A 16,660-nucleotide genomic window follows, 5' to 3' on the forward strand; every position below is an offset into this window, starting at 1 on the left:
TTATTAAGCAATACAAGTCTATAGAAATAACGCATTTTTCATAAATATAATTGGATTGTCATTAAATTATGAATTGATTGATACAGTACAGTTTATTAAATAATAATTTTAATGATTATTTATTACAAAAATTTAATTAATATACACATATCACTCAAATCATATATAAATACATAATACACGCATATTATTATCTTATTAATTATACAAACACAACGGTCTTGTTGTATAAAATATATGTTAATATAATACTACGTGTTACTTAAATCGCTGAACTGACATGAATGAAAACGAATTTAATTAGTTAAAAAATGTCATCTCATTATTCAACTATTATTTGAATAATTCATTATTATTGCGTTTACGCCTAAAATAAACTATAACTTGTAAGAATATATTATTAAATTTTTCATTTTTCTATGTAAATTATGACACAGCTGATGTATTGTATAGTAAACCTTTTATATTTTCATGATAACAAGAACGTTCTTATTGACTTTACTAACACGGTAATATAAGCAATATTGTGTGATGAATAAAATATCTCGTTAAAACGAATAATTGATTTTTCTTAAGTAATTATTATAATATTATGCACATAGATGGACTGGGTACCTACGGGCATTGAATAGATTGGTGAACGTTAACAATGCACCACACCATATGGTAATAATTTCAACTCAGAATATTATATAGCATAGATTATTCTGTGATTATAGTGTCTCGTTGTTATCTTAAGACATTTACGGGAGCATCGCGGAATAATAAATATCAACACGCTTGGTGCGAAAGACAAGCCATACAAGCCCCGAGGACGTGCGACATCCTTCGGTATTAGTTTAAGGATATATTTTTTTTTAGTCAAACGAAGCATGGCAGTCACTCTATCGGCTATAATTATAATACATGATGGTAAAATAGTAAAATATATCCGGGAATGTATCTAAATATACACAATAAATATAATTCAATACATTCATGCTATTTTGATCGAGCGTTACTTAGTTTTTCATGTTAAATATATTATACATAATATTATGTTTGAGTCAGAGTAACTTCACAAATATTCTTGAAATAATAATTTACGCGTATATTAAGTATTATCTTAAAGTTAAGTTAAGTTAATATGTTTAAGCAAAAAAATAAAAATAACAGTTTTAGAAAAACAAAAGTTAAACGAATAATATTCTAAACTAATAATAGTATGTAAATGTAATATGTATTTCATATTTGTGTCTTGTATGCATAATACGAGTTAATGGTATTGCGTTTACTAAATAATTACTAGACGTATTAAAACGTCGCGTAAATAATTTATATTTTTGAAGCGAATATCAGATTTCTTTGACGTTTTCTAAGTGATGCCATTTTTTTGTACGATCTCGTAACTATTATACAACCAATAGCTATACTGAAATATCGAGGAGACCACTAAAACTGACTTTGAATTAGTATTTAAATATATTTAAGATTAACAATTTAAATTTTTATCAGGATAATACTTACCTAGTATGCTAAACCCTTAAAAAAAGGGTGTGTGAAGTCATCTTAATACAATTTATTATTTTGACGATCAACCATACGCTTTTTTTTTTTATATAAAGCATTTAAATAAATAGGCACTTATTATAAATGACGAATACAAAAGCAAACCATGTACAAATAGAGTATTTTTGATAGTATTTACTGGAAAAACTGTCGGTGTTCTATAGTAGATCTTCGATATAAAATCGATTCGTGCAGACCTACTGAATGACATGTTTAGACCTAAGACCTAGTGAAGATGAGTTATTACAATGCCATTAGAAACTGGAAAATCGGTAAATTGTAATAAAAACGAATGCGCCATAACTACGATTCGTATAAATGTATAATTTATTTACCAATACTAACGAAAAGGCCATATTAATGTATCCTAGACGTGCCCGAGTGTAAAACGAATATATTATTCAAGCCTAGATGGGTCGGTGTATAATACGATAATTGTTATTATTATTATTATCCGATTGAAGATTTTAAATAATCGTAACTGTATACAGTTTACTCGAAAATCATTGTCCAATCAGCATGCGGCTGTCGCGTCTGGCTGGTGTTATTTTTTTAGGGGTCACCGAAGTGATGGTAAAACTGTGTTCGACCTTAACACGGCATAACATGCGTGTGGTAACCCACGAAGTCGATAAGTACCTATGATGGTGATAACAATGAAAAAAAAATAATAAAAAAAAAAACCGCGGTAAAAAAACGAGAAAACCGAGCGAGACGCGTACATATTATCCGGAAAGCACATGCGTACGGTGCCGCCCACCGAGTAGGAAGGCACCGACAGAAGCAGCTCGCCGCCCGCCGCGCGCCGTCAGTGCACTCGCCGCAGACCGAACGTCCGCACCGTGTACGTCTACATGCGTTGTCGGATAGGTGAAATCTCGTCGGTCCCACGTGCGTGGCCCTCGTATCACACCGTATTATTGTGGCACCTTCGGTACCATCTCCGGAAGTCCGGACTACTGTAGCTACCGAACAGGGGAACGCCGGCGACCAGAAACACTAGTTCACGGGGGGTGGGGGTGTTCTAGAGTATCAAAAATATATTATCATCATCATGACGGGTTCGTGTTGCTAGGGAAGTCGCCAACGCACAATATTCGTCATGCTGTTGTTTTGCCAAAGACCGGACCGGTACGTGGTCATCTGGCTGTTTCAAATACTGACCGTCATCTGTGCAGGTAAGTCGAAAACATAATAATATATTGTAGTATAATATGGACTGCACACTGGTATACCGTTGGGGGGGGGATGCGGATTTAAACCATGTTTCACATAACGCGCCGTGGTTTCGATCCAAGACTAGATTGACGAAGTACGATATCAGATAATTAAGCAAATTTTTCATACGGGTCACTCCTCATGATCATAGCATAGTAGGTTGTAACTATAATAATCGATTTAATTTAGAAGTTTTTTAAGACAAATTTGCATTAACTATCGGCTTAAAATTATGTTCAAAAATAAAAATAAAATACGTGTTTACTGCGTAATCTAACACGAACAATAAACATTTTATTTGATTATAAAAATAAATTACACACCAAATGGCTGAGTGCGTGATCCATTAATTGTTGAAATAATATTCTTAAGTTTGAATATTGAACAAAGGATAATTTACATACTTAATGATTTCAATAAGAAAATAAGTAGGATCTAATCCATAAGTTTATTCTTTTATTGTATAGGTACTACAATAGAATGTCAATTATATTTTTATAATTAAAAAATTTCAATTTTATCGTTACACATAAGTATAGTAAAATTGTTAGTAACATAGCATAGAAAAAATAAGGAATCAAATTGTCATTAATTAATATATATATTATAATAATATAATATAGAATATTGTTAATATGACACGAATTATTTATAGCATCGAGGCAAATAATATTTTATAATATACTTAAGCACATCATATTTCTCAAAAAAGCAAGAACTTTTCAAAAAAATGATAAATTGATAAAATAATGATCAAAAATTGATGTAATAATTTATATTACAAATAATATGTATAATATTATCATTATGTTCGTTTAGGCTTTAGAGGTTCGTGTAAACCCAACTGTTGATTATAACATAAAAACATAAGTATGTTGGTTAAAGCTGGATAAATTTCGAATTTTCTAAAGATAATTAAGAAAAAGTGAAAAACTATAGAAGTATGTATTTACGTATGTAATTATGAAGTTAACTGCAGTGTTTAAGCATTAATCCGTTTATAATATCATACTGATTTATTAGAAAAATAACAAGTTATACAATAAGTATTATTTCAAAATTGAAAATATAATATTTTGGTAAGAGATTTGTTATATTTTATATTAATGTATATTTTGATTTTGATTTTTAAACAAAAAAAATTAAAAATCGTTATTTAGTCTTTATACAGCTGTACTTTGGTAGAAATCATTATTTTAAAAAATAAATGCAATTAATTAAAACAATTCTTAATTTTATAAAGCTTAACAGCATAATATTATATGTTAAATTTTAGTTAAACTATATAGTTGAGATATTTAAGAGTTACGATTATTTTTATAAATTTCGTATTAAATTACTTTCAATTAAACAAAAGTTTTTTATTCTAACTAAGTAGTTATATTTACAAATTCTTAAACATTTTAATATTTACATAGAAGTACAATATTTATAATCACATTTACAATTTGAAATACATTGATTTTATTCATTATTATGTATTACTCATTTATATTGTATATACCAATATAAATAATAATAATAACTTAAAATATAATACCATTAAAAATGTAATAATCTATTTTAAATGCAATTTTACTAAAAACAAATTGTATGTACAAGATAATTTAACGCGAGATGTAACTTTGAATACTTCATCAATTATATATGCAATTTATTCAAAGAATTTTTTAATTTCGCTTAAATAAATATTTAAAAGAGAAAGATTATAATACATTTTCTTTGATCTTTGAAATATTCAATAAACGGTAAATTAATAACTGTATAAAAATATTAATATTCGTTTATAATATATTATGCATTTAAAAAAAATAAAATAAAAATAAAAGATACTATATATATATCCATTCGTTCTATTCTAAAATACCATCAAAATATTATATAAAAAAGGTGATTCCTCTAAGGAAGTTAAAAATTCTAAAACGAATAGTATTTTTCTTCTTTTGTTGTTTGAGTATCAAATATCGGTGTATGTGTACAATAAATATTCTTATCCTATGATGCTTTGTTCATAAACCAAATAGGTGAACCGTACAATAATAAGTTTACTTACTTTTCAAAGTTTCTGGGTCATTCATTTTTGAGGAAATTGTAAAAAAATAAACTATAACCAGTTGAGAATGAAATCCTTATAATATTTATTGTTTATATATAACTGTTTACTGATAAAACGATACATATATAATCTGTATCCTGTATGATCTGTATAAAATCGAATTCAATTTAAAATTATTTTATTTAAAAACAGTAATGATATCATTATAAGTATTATTAATTTAGTATAAACACGAAATTATAATATATTTATTTTATAACTACACGCATTTTTTATGTTTATTTGTGGTTCAAAATTAGAACTTGTAAAAAAAATTATAGATGATAAGTACTTAAATTAATCTTAGTTATAACTGATACTAAAATTTTGTTTTTATAAACACCTTTTAATTATCCTTAATGCTATCTCATAGTCATTTAAATAAATGCACTTTATAACAATTTGTATCATAATTTATTTTTTACAATTTTTAGTTATGGATATCGACTGATTATTTGGACTAGAACTTAAATATTATTGAATCGAATGTATTTGTATATCATATATATATATATATATAAATATATACGTCGTATAAAAAAACTCCGGTATATAAAGTAATGCGTCATAGTCAGAATAAATTTTTTTATTAGTGAGTTTTGTTTTTGGAAATATTATATTTATAACTTATTGTTTACCAAATTTCCAGGTTTGTAATTTTCTCAACGAATTAGGTTTCTAAAATGCACTGTATCAGAAATAGTTTTACTTGGAAAATATTCATTGCAGTTTCATTAGACACTGAAAATGTTACAAGAATATTATTTACCTTACGTTTCTATGTAAAAGTAGAGTAGTTAAGCATTTTTCAGATTGCATACCTCATATTTATTCGTTAAAATCATTGTTGCGTTTATCTGAAATAGTAAGTTAGATTATTTTTACTATATACATACATTTTCCTTATTTGTCTATAATAATCAACAATATTATCTCCATTGTTAATAATTTAAATGTATTTGTAACTATTTAATTATTTATACAGTTTATATTACTTAAATAGTTATCTTAATATTTATTTTCCTGTGATTTATATTATAGTACAAAACTTTATTGATAGTTTAGATTCTGAATGACGTGAGAATGTATTGGTTTTATATTTTTATATAAAGATGTGCTATCTTTTTTGTTTATAAAGTAATATATTATAAATATTTTTCTTAGTACCATAAGAGTTTCAAATAACTTTATACCTAGAAAAAAAATTGATTATAGGTGGCTTAATATTCTATAAAAAAAATAATAAAAAAGATGACTATAATTAATCTTAATTACATTTTGTGAATTAATTTATAATTTTAAAATATGTAATGAATCTTAAACCAATATAATTTAATTTTCAAAAATATGTGTTATATATAAAATTAAAATTTACGAGTGTAGATTCTATATTAAATTAATTCAAATTCACGTTTGAATGTTAATAAATTGTATAAATTATTAAACTATATTTCAGATATAAATATGAAATGTAATTGAGTTAACTAATAAACGTATCAGGATAGTAAAGTTTACAGACATTTTAAATTAGATCTTTCTCGGAATAAGTCAACTAGTTCTCCTTCATTCACGACGTTCATTCGTCTAGTAAAACTGAATGTCAACCATTTTACTCACTTTATATCAATATATTATTAGTATTAGTATAAATTATTAACATGTTTTATCAATCCGTTTCAACGAGATAGTATTGACCAATGTTGATTCAAGATATAGGTAATATTATGATATTATAGTCGTGGACAACCGTCGACCACACATCATTTTTGTCAAATACTGAATAATAAAATTGATAGCTATGGAATTATGTGATATGATCTGTGTGTAGAGCGAGTTCCCTCTTGTTGTTTTGGATATATGTAAAGTTAACACGGTTTGAATCGAAATTGCCAAAAACAGAACGTGACATGAAGAACCTATGCCAACTTCCGAGCATCTCATACATGATACGATGAAGTTCAATAGACGGGGGACGTTTCTTCACCAAGGGGATGAGGATGTTCAAAGCTGAAACTTATGCATGCTTTGAATAATATCGAGTGTATTATAATACGCACACCCGTACCCACACACACAGACGTCTAGCACTTCCGACTGTTTTGGTAAAATATCTATTTAGCAATACTCTCTGTCTCTCTTCCTTATATCTTATATCTTACTTTACCTCTTTATCGTTCTCTCTCAGCCCCATTTCTCATTCATACATGCACCTCCAGCTCGCCGTCTTCTCTCTGGAAAAATATGGTTATCGATATAATTTGAAACTACTGCTGGGAAAGTACAAAGCGTGATACGAACGCATGATAGTGTACGACAGTTATGTATATATATATATTGTGAAATTTCGGAAGCGTATAGACACTACCGAAGTAAATGATTTGATTAAAAATGATGCTATTTCAGAAATTACATTGTTCTGTTTGCCACTTTGCCGTCAGATATTAAATTATTGTTCGATGAAAATACCTTACACTACAATTTGTTTATCGGTTATCATAATCGTCCCTGCAATACGAATTACTCGGTTTATTTTGCATAGTACGATATAATATATATCATTTTGAGTATTCGTTTAATGTATATGCGTGTTCGTGGTTATGATGTCAACAAGACACAATCTGTATAATATTATAATAATTAACAATAATACCCATCACCGTGTTACACCGCGTTTAATTTGATATATATATATATATCACAGAGACATGGGTTTAATCAAAATTATTATTAGAAATTATAATAATGCATTATATCTAATATATTAGTAAACATTTGATAAAACTTATTAAATACGCAAACAATTTATTATTGTGCAATAATAATAATTATTGTCAGAATTTATTGTTATAGTTTTAATAAAAATAAAAAAAAAAAAACAAATAATTTATGAACTAAGTGGATATTCGTTCAAAAAAAAAAAAAAAAAAAATAGAAGTAAAGTATTTTTTTTCGCTTTAGAAATCCGTATAGAAAACAACAAGGACATTGGCAAATTGTTAAATCTCATGTCTGGGAAATGGGGATCACATTATAATATTATATTAGGGAGTTAGCGTATTAAGATATACTTTCAAAAGTAATCCAAGCACCTTTGCCACACTATAGTTCAATTACTATTATAATTAGAAGTCTGAACGTTATTGAACTTGTGTTTTTGTTTAATTATATTATTATTTAACTTAAACTGTGAATTACACATAATTATTTTATCTACACTCCTTGTGATTATTTTGTGTTTGTTATCGACTGAACGGAACGCAACCTGAATAACAATACAATCGACGTGTGTGATTTGTCTGTCGACAATGAAGTAATCATCTAGAGAAAATACTTGTTCAAACTTCTAATTTCAAACGAGACATAGAGATATTCGTGTATAATGATCACATTAAAATAATATCAGCAGCGGAAACACGTATTTTAGTGTTCCTTCGACACCCCAATACTCGTTTTCAGTGATTATCTATAAATGGGTACATGATGTTTAAATAACATAATTTTATATCACATACATTTGTTTAGCCATGCCAACCCCCCCCCCCACCAAATATCGCTAACCCTGCTACCAATAGCACAGGAACGGTAGGTGGCGGTATACGGAGTGCACAAAGTATTATTATTCTGATAATCGTAACCAAGAAGGACTGATGAAAAGCTTGTTTCACACGCCGCCTTTATCTCTCCGTCGGCCCTTTGGGGACTTAAAAACATTGACGACGAAAGAAACTTTTAACCATCGCTGCACGTTGAATATCGCATTCACATTATCCTGGGTGAAATCGGCTAAAAGATAAACTCGCCCGGGCACGTACTAGGCATTATCTTCTTATGTGTATACATGCACAGAGCCGACGTAGAAGAGGACTGTTTTTAATGTCGCAATGGTCTTAAACCGCAATGAATGCATAAATAAAACATTTTTAATGTAAACAGGTATATGTATACGAATTCCCATCTCACCGTTACGTCTAACCAATGGATAAAATATGTACACGAATGGCAGCGTACCTATGCACCATGTATATTATATACCAACCACGATAAAAATAAAAAATAATATAAATAATCTTTTAAACTATATCAGCCATAAAACATGGTTTCGATCGTCACAAATTCCCTTGTAACTGTCCTTTGTAATAGGAGTGTAATATAAAATAATAAAATAATAAACCTAAATTATCAATGGTTTATATATATAGTATATATTCACACACACACGCGCGCGTGTGTGTGTGTGAGACAAATATAATTTTATATTTCAGAAAAATGTTTATGTGATTTATTGAGAATATTTTTTTAAATGTGATAAATCCCCCATTTGAATGTAATAATCGAATATATATTTTACTATCAAAAATTTACAATTTATAATATTATTTAATCATATAATCTCAGGAAGTGTATCTACTTATATTATAGGTATTTAGTTACTGTTTTTATTAAATAGAAAGTTTATGTTTTCGTACGTTAAATTATTAATGAAATCATAAATAAATAAATTTAGTTCATTAGCTGTATTCAAAGATTAAAACGATTATAATATTATGGACTTCAGGTAAAATGTATAATATTATGTAAACAACGTTTATAACGTTTTCTTATTATAATATTATATCTACTAGATATTTAAATAATATTTGTATATTTCAAAATAATAACAACACATTTTGTAATTAATAATTAATACTTTTTTAATTGAAGTTATTTTAATGCTGTTAAACTTTAAATAATTGATTATTAATATTTTTTTTTTTTTAAAGAAGCGTACTTTTTTGATAAAATTTTAAAATAATGTTTAATGTTTATGTTTTCATCAGGTTAGTAACACATTTTTTTTAATTAAACTGAATAAAAATAAATAATTTATGTTATAATATTATGTTTATAATTAAAAATCTCAAATCATGTTCATAATTGCTTAGATAATACAAAATATTTAAAATATTCTTGGTATTTTTTAAACTGTATAGGTACGTTATTTTAAGAAAAAACGTTTAAATTTTTATTTAAAAATAAAAATATAAATTATATTACCCATATATTATAGTAAAAATATAAATTGTATTAAGTGAAATTCTTATTTATAATTTAGTTAACCCAGTATTTAGATATTTTGGTATAAATTTAAATCAATTAAAAACACTTTTAGAAGATTATATTTTTGTGTTCCTAATTTCCTAAAAAAATAGCCTATTTTTAAATCAAAATATAAAAAGGAAACTACAAGACATAAAATAAATGTAATGATATACCCAATGGGAGCATCAATAGTACTTAAGTCTATCCACTACACTATAACCTTTTTTTTATCTACAATTTAGAGTCTAGTGTTCTTGCATTATCCGTCAAAAGTTTTTTTGTATCTTAAATTCTAAAACAGTATACTTAAATAAATACATAATATTATATGTACATTATATATTTGACGAATTTTTTGAAAACTCTCCACTTTATATATTAAAACCGTCGGTTCTCAGACGAGTATAAAATTATATTTTGATCAATACACATTTTGTCCAATAATAATGTATAGAAACTTTTAAAATAAGAATTGAGATAAAAATATAAAAGTTTTGGTTTTAAATCTAAGTTAAACGGTTACAAAAAGAGTTACAATTACCCCAAAAATTGTCCTTATTTTGTTAAAACAAACGATCTTAAGTTATACGCGTGTTATTCTTTGTCAATACTTGGTAAAAAAATGCATATAAATTGTATTTTGTATATAATTATCGCCTATATATGTTATGTTAAGTCACGTAAGACCTTTCAATCTTATTTTTTATTTACCTATTAAAATTGACAAAAAACTAAACGCACAATATTATCGTCTTAAAACCAAAAATTATAATATAGCTGGCTCCAATTCGGATCTAAACAAGACGCAATCGCATCGCTTACAAATAAAAAATAAATGCATTGCGGATAGAAAATTTAGAAGTAATTCGTCAAATTCGTCAATTGTCAACTTAGGAGGGAGGGTTGAGCACGCCGACGCTAACACGAGTTGTACATGACACGTAATATTATACGATTATGCACGCGGATAATATTATGTATAGGGACGGAGTACAGAAAATCGGAATAAAATATTATGTTACAATAATGTTGTCATGATTTATATAGTTATGATTTTTGCGTATCGAGGCGTTCCAGCGTCGTAATATCCGCAACACTCGACGACATAATACCCGAATAACAACAAAACGCGGGAGTGCAAATAAAAAAAAAAAAAAAAAACTAAAACGGATGTCTCGGTGGATACTGTCGATACGATTCGACCGACCGATCGACCGACCGACGTCGCCTTTTTCGGAAGAGGAAAATAAAAAGCTCGCCGCGGCGCTGTGTATTTAATATTATTACAGTATTGACGTTCGAATTGCATAAGCGGCCGTCGGCACGTGATTATTAAACGGTCCGAGGAATAACGGAACGGAAATTATTATTTGACGATCGTTAAGTACGACATCGCAATGTCATCGCGGAGATATTCGCCGTCTCGGACGAGACGCCACAGATCGATGTCCGTTCGGTTATATTATATAGTACTTACGTATATACAACGCAAACAGTATACATTATATTGTGCGTAATCGTTGAGAAAAAATAGTGTCCTATTTACCGAGCTGAATTTGATCTCGCCAGCGAAAACCCAGCTGGTTTCGTCCGCCAGTCGCGCGTTTTCAATTTCGAAACGGCAATAGTGATATTGAGGAAACTCGAGGCGAAACGGGGTAATGTCTGCATTTTGTTGTACATTATTTTTTATTTTTTTTTAAATAGAATCGTCTTTCTCGCGTTTTTGAAATCTTAGGCAGCTGTTATCTTGTTATCTCTGTGGCTGCGTCGCTGACAATCGTACAATTTCGTGTTATTTCTTTTATTTTTTTCGTCGATTTTCCCATATAAATAGCATAAAAGTAGGTTTATTTTTAAGTGCATAATATTATTGTAGTGCGAAGAATTTAGTCTAATTTTACCTGTTTATATTATATATTATAATCGCGACAAAAAAAACAGTGCCTATAATGTTTATGTATCGCGTAAAAACAGTGTACGTGTCGTGTGCTCCCCGGTGGATTAAAATTTATCCGTCTATCTTTCGGCCCCTCTCTCTTTCTATTTTCCCCGCGTTCCCCGTCTCGCAGTTTTCGCGATTCCGCACCCCATCAGTGCGGGAAAACACACCACAAATACACACGCACACACACACACACATTTATATATATAAGTGTGTGTGTATATAAATATATACACAGGGCGGTGATAGGACTACAGGGATAGGTGTTGTGCTGGGAATGGGGTGGCGAGGAATACCTGAAAATTCTTGGCTCATACTGTCAACACCGCGCTAGACTGTACTGCTGCTGCACTACGACCGAACCGCGACGACTTCAACTAAGACGACGACGACGACGACGACGACGACGGCCTATACCTATCACCACCACCGCCGCCGCCGCCGTGTTGTTGTTTGCTCACTCGCAGAGTTCCCGGGCAAACAGATTAACCGTTTGGCCAGGCAGTTGTGTAAACCGTTTCTTCCGTACGCCGTATAATATTATACACACATATTATGCGCGCACACACAGAGTATAAATACATATCGTACCGTCTATCGCTCTCTTACACGATATTCCCGCACATTGCGACGTATACATATTGTACAACATTATGCGTGGTATTCGGGTAGAGACGATCCCTCTGGGGGGAGGCGGTGAAGATTGGTCGGACTTTTCCGCCATAGGTCTGCACCACCAAAGCAGCATTTGTACTATAACTTTTTACACGCGTCTTTGTACAACATAATAATAATAATAATAATGATAATATGTACACGGTATATACAACTTGCGTACGGCAAACATTCGGCAAACCCCGCGAAGACGACAGATGTGAGCAAAACGTATAAACACGCACACACACATACATATTGAATACCATACTTTTATGTATATTCATATGTGTGTGTGTGTGTGTGTGTGTGTGTGTTGTATGATACGCACAAGTATAGTCGCCGACAACGTTAAAACGCAGTCGTATAATGGTATTCCTGTTGGTTTTTTCACAACGGTTTTGGACAACACGTATTATGCGACTTAAGTCACCGGGCAGCGTTAATCTCATTATTCCGTCAACCACTTACAAAGTGCGCAGTAGTTGCATAATTAATTTTACCATTTTATTTCTGAAAATAAACTACTAACGCGCTGGATATGTTGCGATAATGCAACGCTGATCCGTATACTCTTCCTAAAGTTGATGCTGCAAATGTATCTAGCGCCACCGAGGTCATGGTCAGTCGCATGGTCAGTCTGATATATCCATATAATGCTGAAATTTAATATATTACGCTCAGGGAAGGGGGCACCATTCCATTGCCGTGATTGAATTACTCAAGCGTTTTTAATCAGATTTTACAACCATTTAGGTATGAAGTAATAATTGTAATTACAAATTATCAAAATTTTTTTTTTTTTTTTAATGAAATAAGTCAGAATTATTTTAAAAATCTATATTTAAAGTCAACTGATATACATTTTTATTTCTTTAAATATTTTGCTAAGCAATTAAAATCTATTATTTAAAGTACATTTCAATAGCTATAGGCGTGGTTGATAAAAAATAAGAAAAATGCTATGTATAAATAAAAATATTTAGTTATTATTTTTTTTTATTTCCAAATGCAAATAATGGAAATTTTAATTCCAGTATATCAGATGACAAGATTCTTTTTTTTTAATATGTCTAACCCAATAACAACCTAACCTAACCTAACCTATTCAATTTTCTATAAAGACGTTCCAAAATAGTATCAAATAACACGTTAAAAATTGTATGATGATAAAATGATTACGTTTTTAAATAGCTATCCAGTTGTTCAATAATTATTTATTTTATTATAATTTATTAGTTATTGTTAACACCGGTAGAAATACTGTTTTTAGTTTTATAATAACAATTACCAGTTTAAAAATTTCCTGATGAGCAATTTTAAAAATGAATTTACAACTATAGAGTTCAACTTAAAGTAATATAATCTATAGTTTTTATTTAATTTTTATATTTGGGCTTTTTACATTGTAATTGATGATATTGTAAGTAATTAAATTATGTAATTTTTAATTAAATTTCTAATGAAATGTAATTAGTAGTTAATTACTTTTTTTTTAGAGTAATATAATCATCTTTGACCTTTGTGTATACTTGGGTTAGAAAGTACAAACAAAAACATAACTTTTTAGCGAAATTCCAGTTTCGATATAGTTTAAACCTTATTTTGTGGAGTGAACAAAATCGATATTTTCAAAATAATTATAGTCAACAAGACTAACATATTTATTCATACATGTCATTAAGGTAAAGAACCACAGCAATCAGAAAGTTCGCCTAAAAACTGCATACTCCATTATGTTCAATGGGTAAGAAAACGAACTCGTTCACGTTCACATTATTATAAAAGAACATAAACAGGTTCACTTTCTTAAAAAAAAATAAATAAATAATAACAAACACGATTTTATGGTTTGTTATTTCATTTCAATTATTACTTTAGAAATTTTTAAATAAAACGATGAAAAGTTCGTCTATGTTGCCATACAATAATTAGATATATTATTGATTGTTAAAAAATAACCTTAACTAATTCCAATATAATGGTTGGGTTACCAAATGTATAAAAAATAAAACCCATATTGATACATTCGAATATGGTTTAAAACGTATTAAACAAAAACAATTAAAAATTTAAAAAATGTGTACCTAATCATTTCAATATAGTATACCTATAATAAAATTATTTTTTCAATACTAAGCAGATACTAATGACTTAATAATAATAATAATAAAAAAAATATGAATTTCATTTGAGCAACCAAAAAGTTGTTAAATTTACTTAAGCGTTAGAATTCTGTTCACATTCGATTTTTATTTGATATTAGTGGTGTTCGCGAGTCGTTTTTAAAATAAGAACATAAATATATTGTTTCTAGATCTTTAAGAAACCATGTAATGATGTAATGATATTGTGTTATATTTTGTACTTCTCGGTACTCATACTATAGGCAATACATTATTTATTAAGTTTATTGATTGGCGTTAATTTACTATTTAGTAAAACTTCAGTAATTTCACTCATTATTATCCGTTATTGCTATAGTCATTATCATTCCCTTAATAATAGGTTCTGAAAAAAGGGTACTTACTTATGCACATAAAATATATGCAAACATTTTGAGAAATGCTAATTTCAAAGATGGGTGTGCAAAGTACCCTCTAGATTTTCCTTTTTATTTGTTCCCATTGTAGTACGGTACTATAAATACCTCTGTTTCTACTACGACCGTTATAACACTACTAAGGGTAATACATACACTTTACAGTGTGTGATGTATACGAACAAGATTTTTTTTTTCTTATTGAAAATAATTGTTATAAATATTTATTTTTTTTTCAAATTATTGATCGATCGACCTGTAGTATTTATCAAATTTTTTTTTCTGTACACAAGTACATAAAATATATTTTACGATTGTAAGAACCATACAATTGTACATAACTATCTGATTATAATATTTTTTCTGATATAGGAATATTTTTCTATATTTAATCATTCAATTTTTTTTCGTTTTTTTCCTATAATAATATATAGCTATAGAAAAATTACATAACTTCAAAATAAATATGCTTTAAAAAACAAACGGAAATATTTAAATTAAAGAGAAATGCAGATCCAATTATTTATAATTGTTGCAATACCGGTAATATCGGATAGGATTTTTTTGAATAATTTACTATGAATATAGGTATGAAAACATCATCATTTGCTTCATATTATAAAGCCTGTGCTAAGTTTATATACAATATTAAATGCATTAATCCATGTGTATGTGCGGTGTGTCGGTGGTCCATGTTATATTTGAAATTTATAGTCATACATTTATTATTTTGTGTGTGTTTAGACATTATATCATCATATTTTATAAATTGACCAATAAAATATAATAATTTAAAATATTAGGTAAATTAATATGATTTCATTAATTAATCAAAGCTGACAATATTTTCATTACTTTATGCAATTTAAGTTGAATAATAATTTTTGAAATAAAAGTTCTGATTTTGTCACATTACCTATAATGTTTTGAATGAATTTGGTCATGTAAAATTGAACAACTTTTCAGATTAAAATCTATTGTTATACACTTTTTGTTTTTCATTAATTTTTTGTTTGCCCAGGTATAAAGTTAATTTGGTGAAACCTATTTAAATTTATCGTTATGATGTCTTGAAAATGACTGGGATTTCTTCTAGTAAAATAAAATAAAAAAAAATGTCCACGTAATGCGGCATAACAACAACAATGTTATTTTTTTAATAAGTACACACTTTTTTATACAACACCTTTATACCTTGTAGTCATTATGGCTTGAGTGCTCCTTTATAACAATGGTCGTTTCTTACGAAAAGTTTATTTTTTAACATTTACGTTTATGGCAAAACGCTTTTTGCCATCCATCTTCGAAACTTTGAGATGATATTCATTTTAAACTATTTGTTACAAAAAAAAAAAAAAATTAACGTAAGTATGTATAAAACACCTCCTTAATTCACTGCTTATCCGTGTTGGCACTACCTGAGAAAATTAACACTACCCAGGAATGATGTATTAAAAATAAATCAACGCCTATAAAAGTATATTTAATCAAGTTTAATAATATTACCACATTTTCTCAGCTCTATTATAACAATAATAATAATATGCTTAATAAATAGTTAATATTACGTAAATAATAT

At 28.3% G+C, this 16,660-nt stretch overlaps 1 protein-coding gene across 3 annotated transcripts in view; it reads left to right on the forward strand.

Moving 5' to 3' along the window:
• Window positions 1-2,380: 2,380 nt before the first annotated feature.
• The window catches only part of LOC113552270 (lachesin), a 114,388-nt gene continuing 100,108 nt past the window's right edge, over window positions 2,381-16,660 (forward strand). For all 3 annotated transcript variants that reach the window (XM_026955062.1, XM_026955064.1, XM_026955063.1), the window contains exon 1: window positions 2,381-2,726. In XM_026955062.1, the coding sequence (XP_026810863.1) occupies window positions 2,651-2,726 (76 nt within the window). In that variant the 5' untranslated portion in view covers window positions 2,381-2,650. The remainder of the gene's footprint in view (window positions 2,727-16,660) is intronic.

Source organism: Rhopalosiphum maidis, chromosome 2 (assembly GCF_003676215.2).
Source record: "Rhopalosiphum maidis isolate BTI-1 chromosome 2, ASM367621v3, whole genome shotgun sequence".
In the NCBI taxonomy this organism is placed as follows: domain Eukaryota; kingdom Metazoa; phylum Arthropoda; class Insecta; order Hemiptera; family Aphididae; genus Rhopalosiphum; species Rhopalosiphum maidis.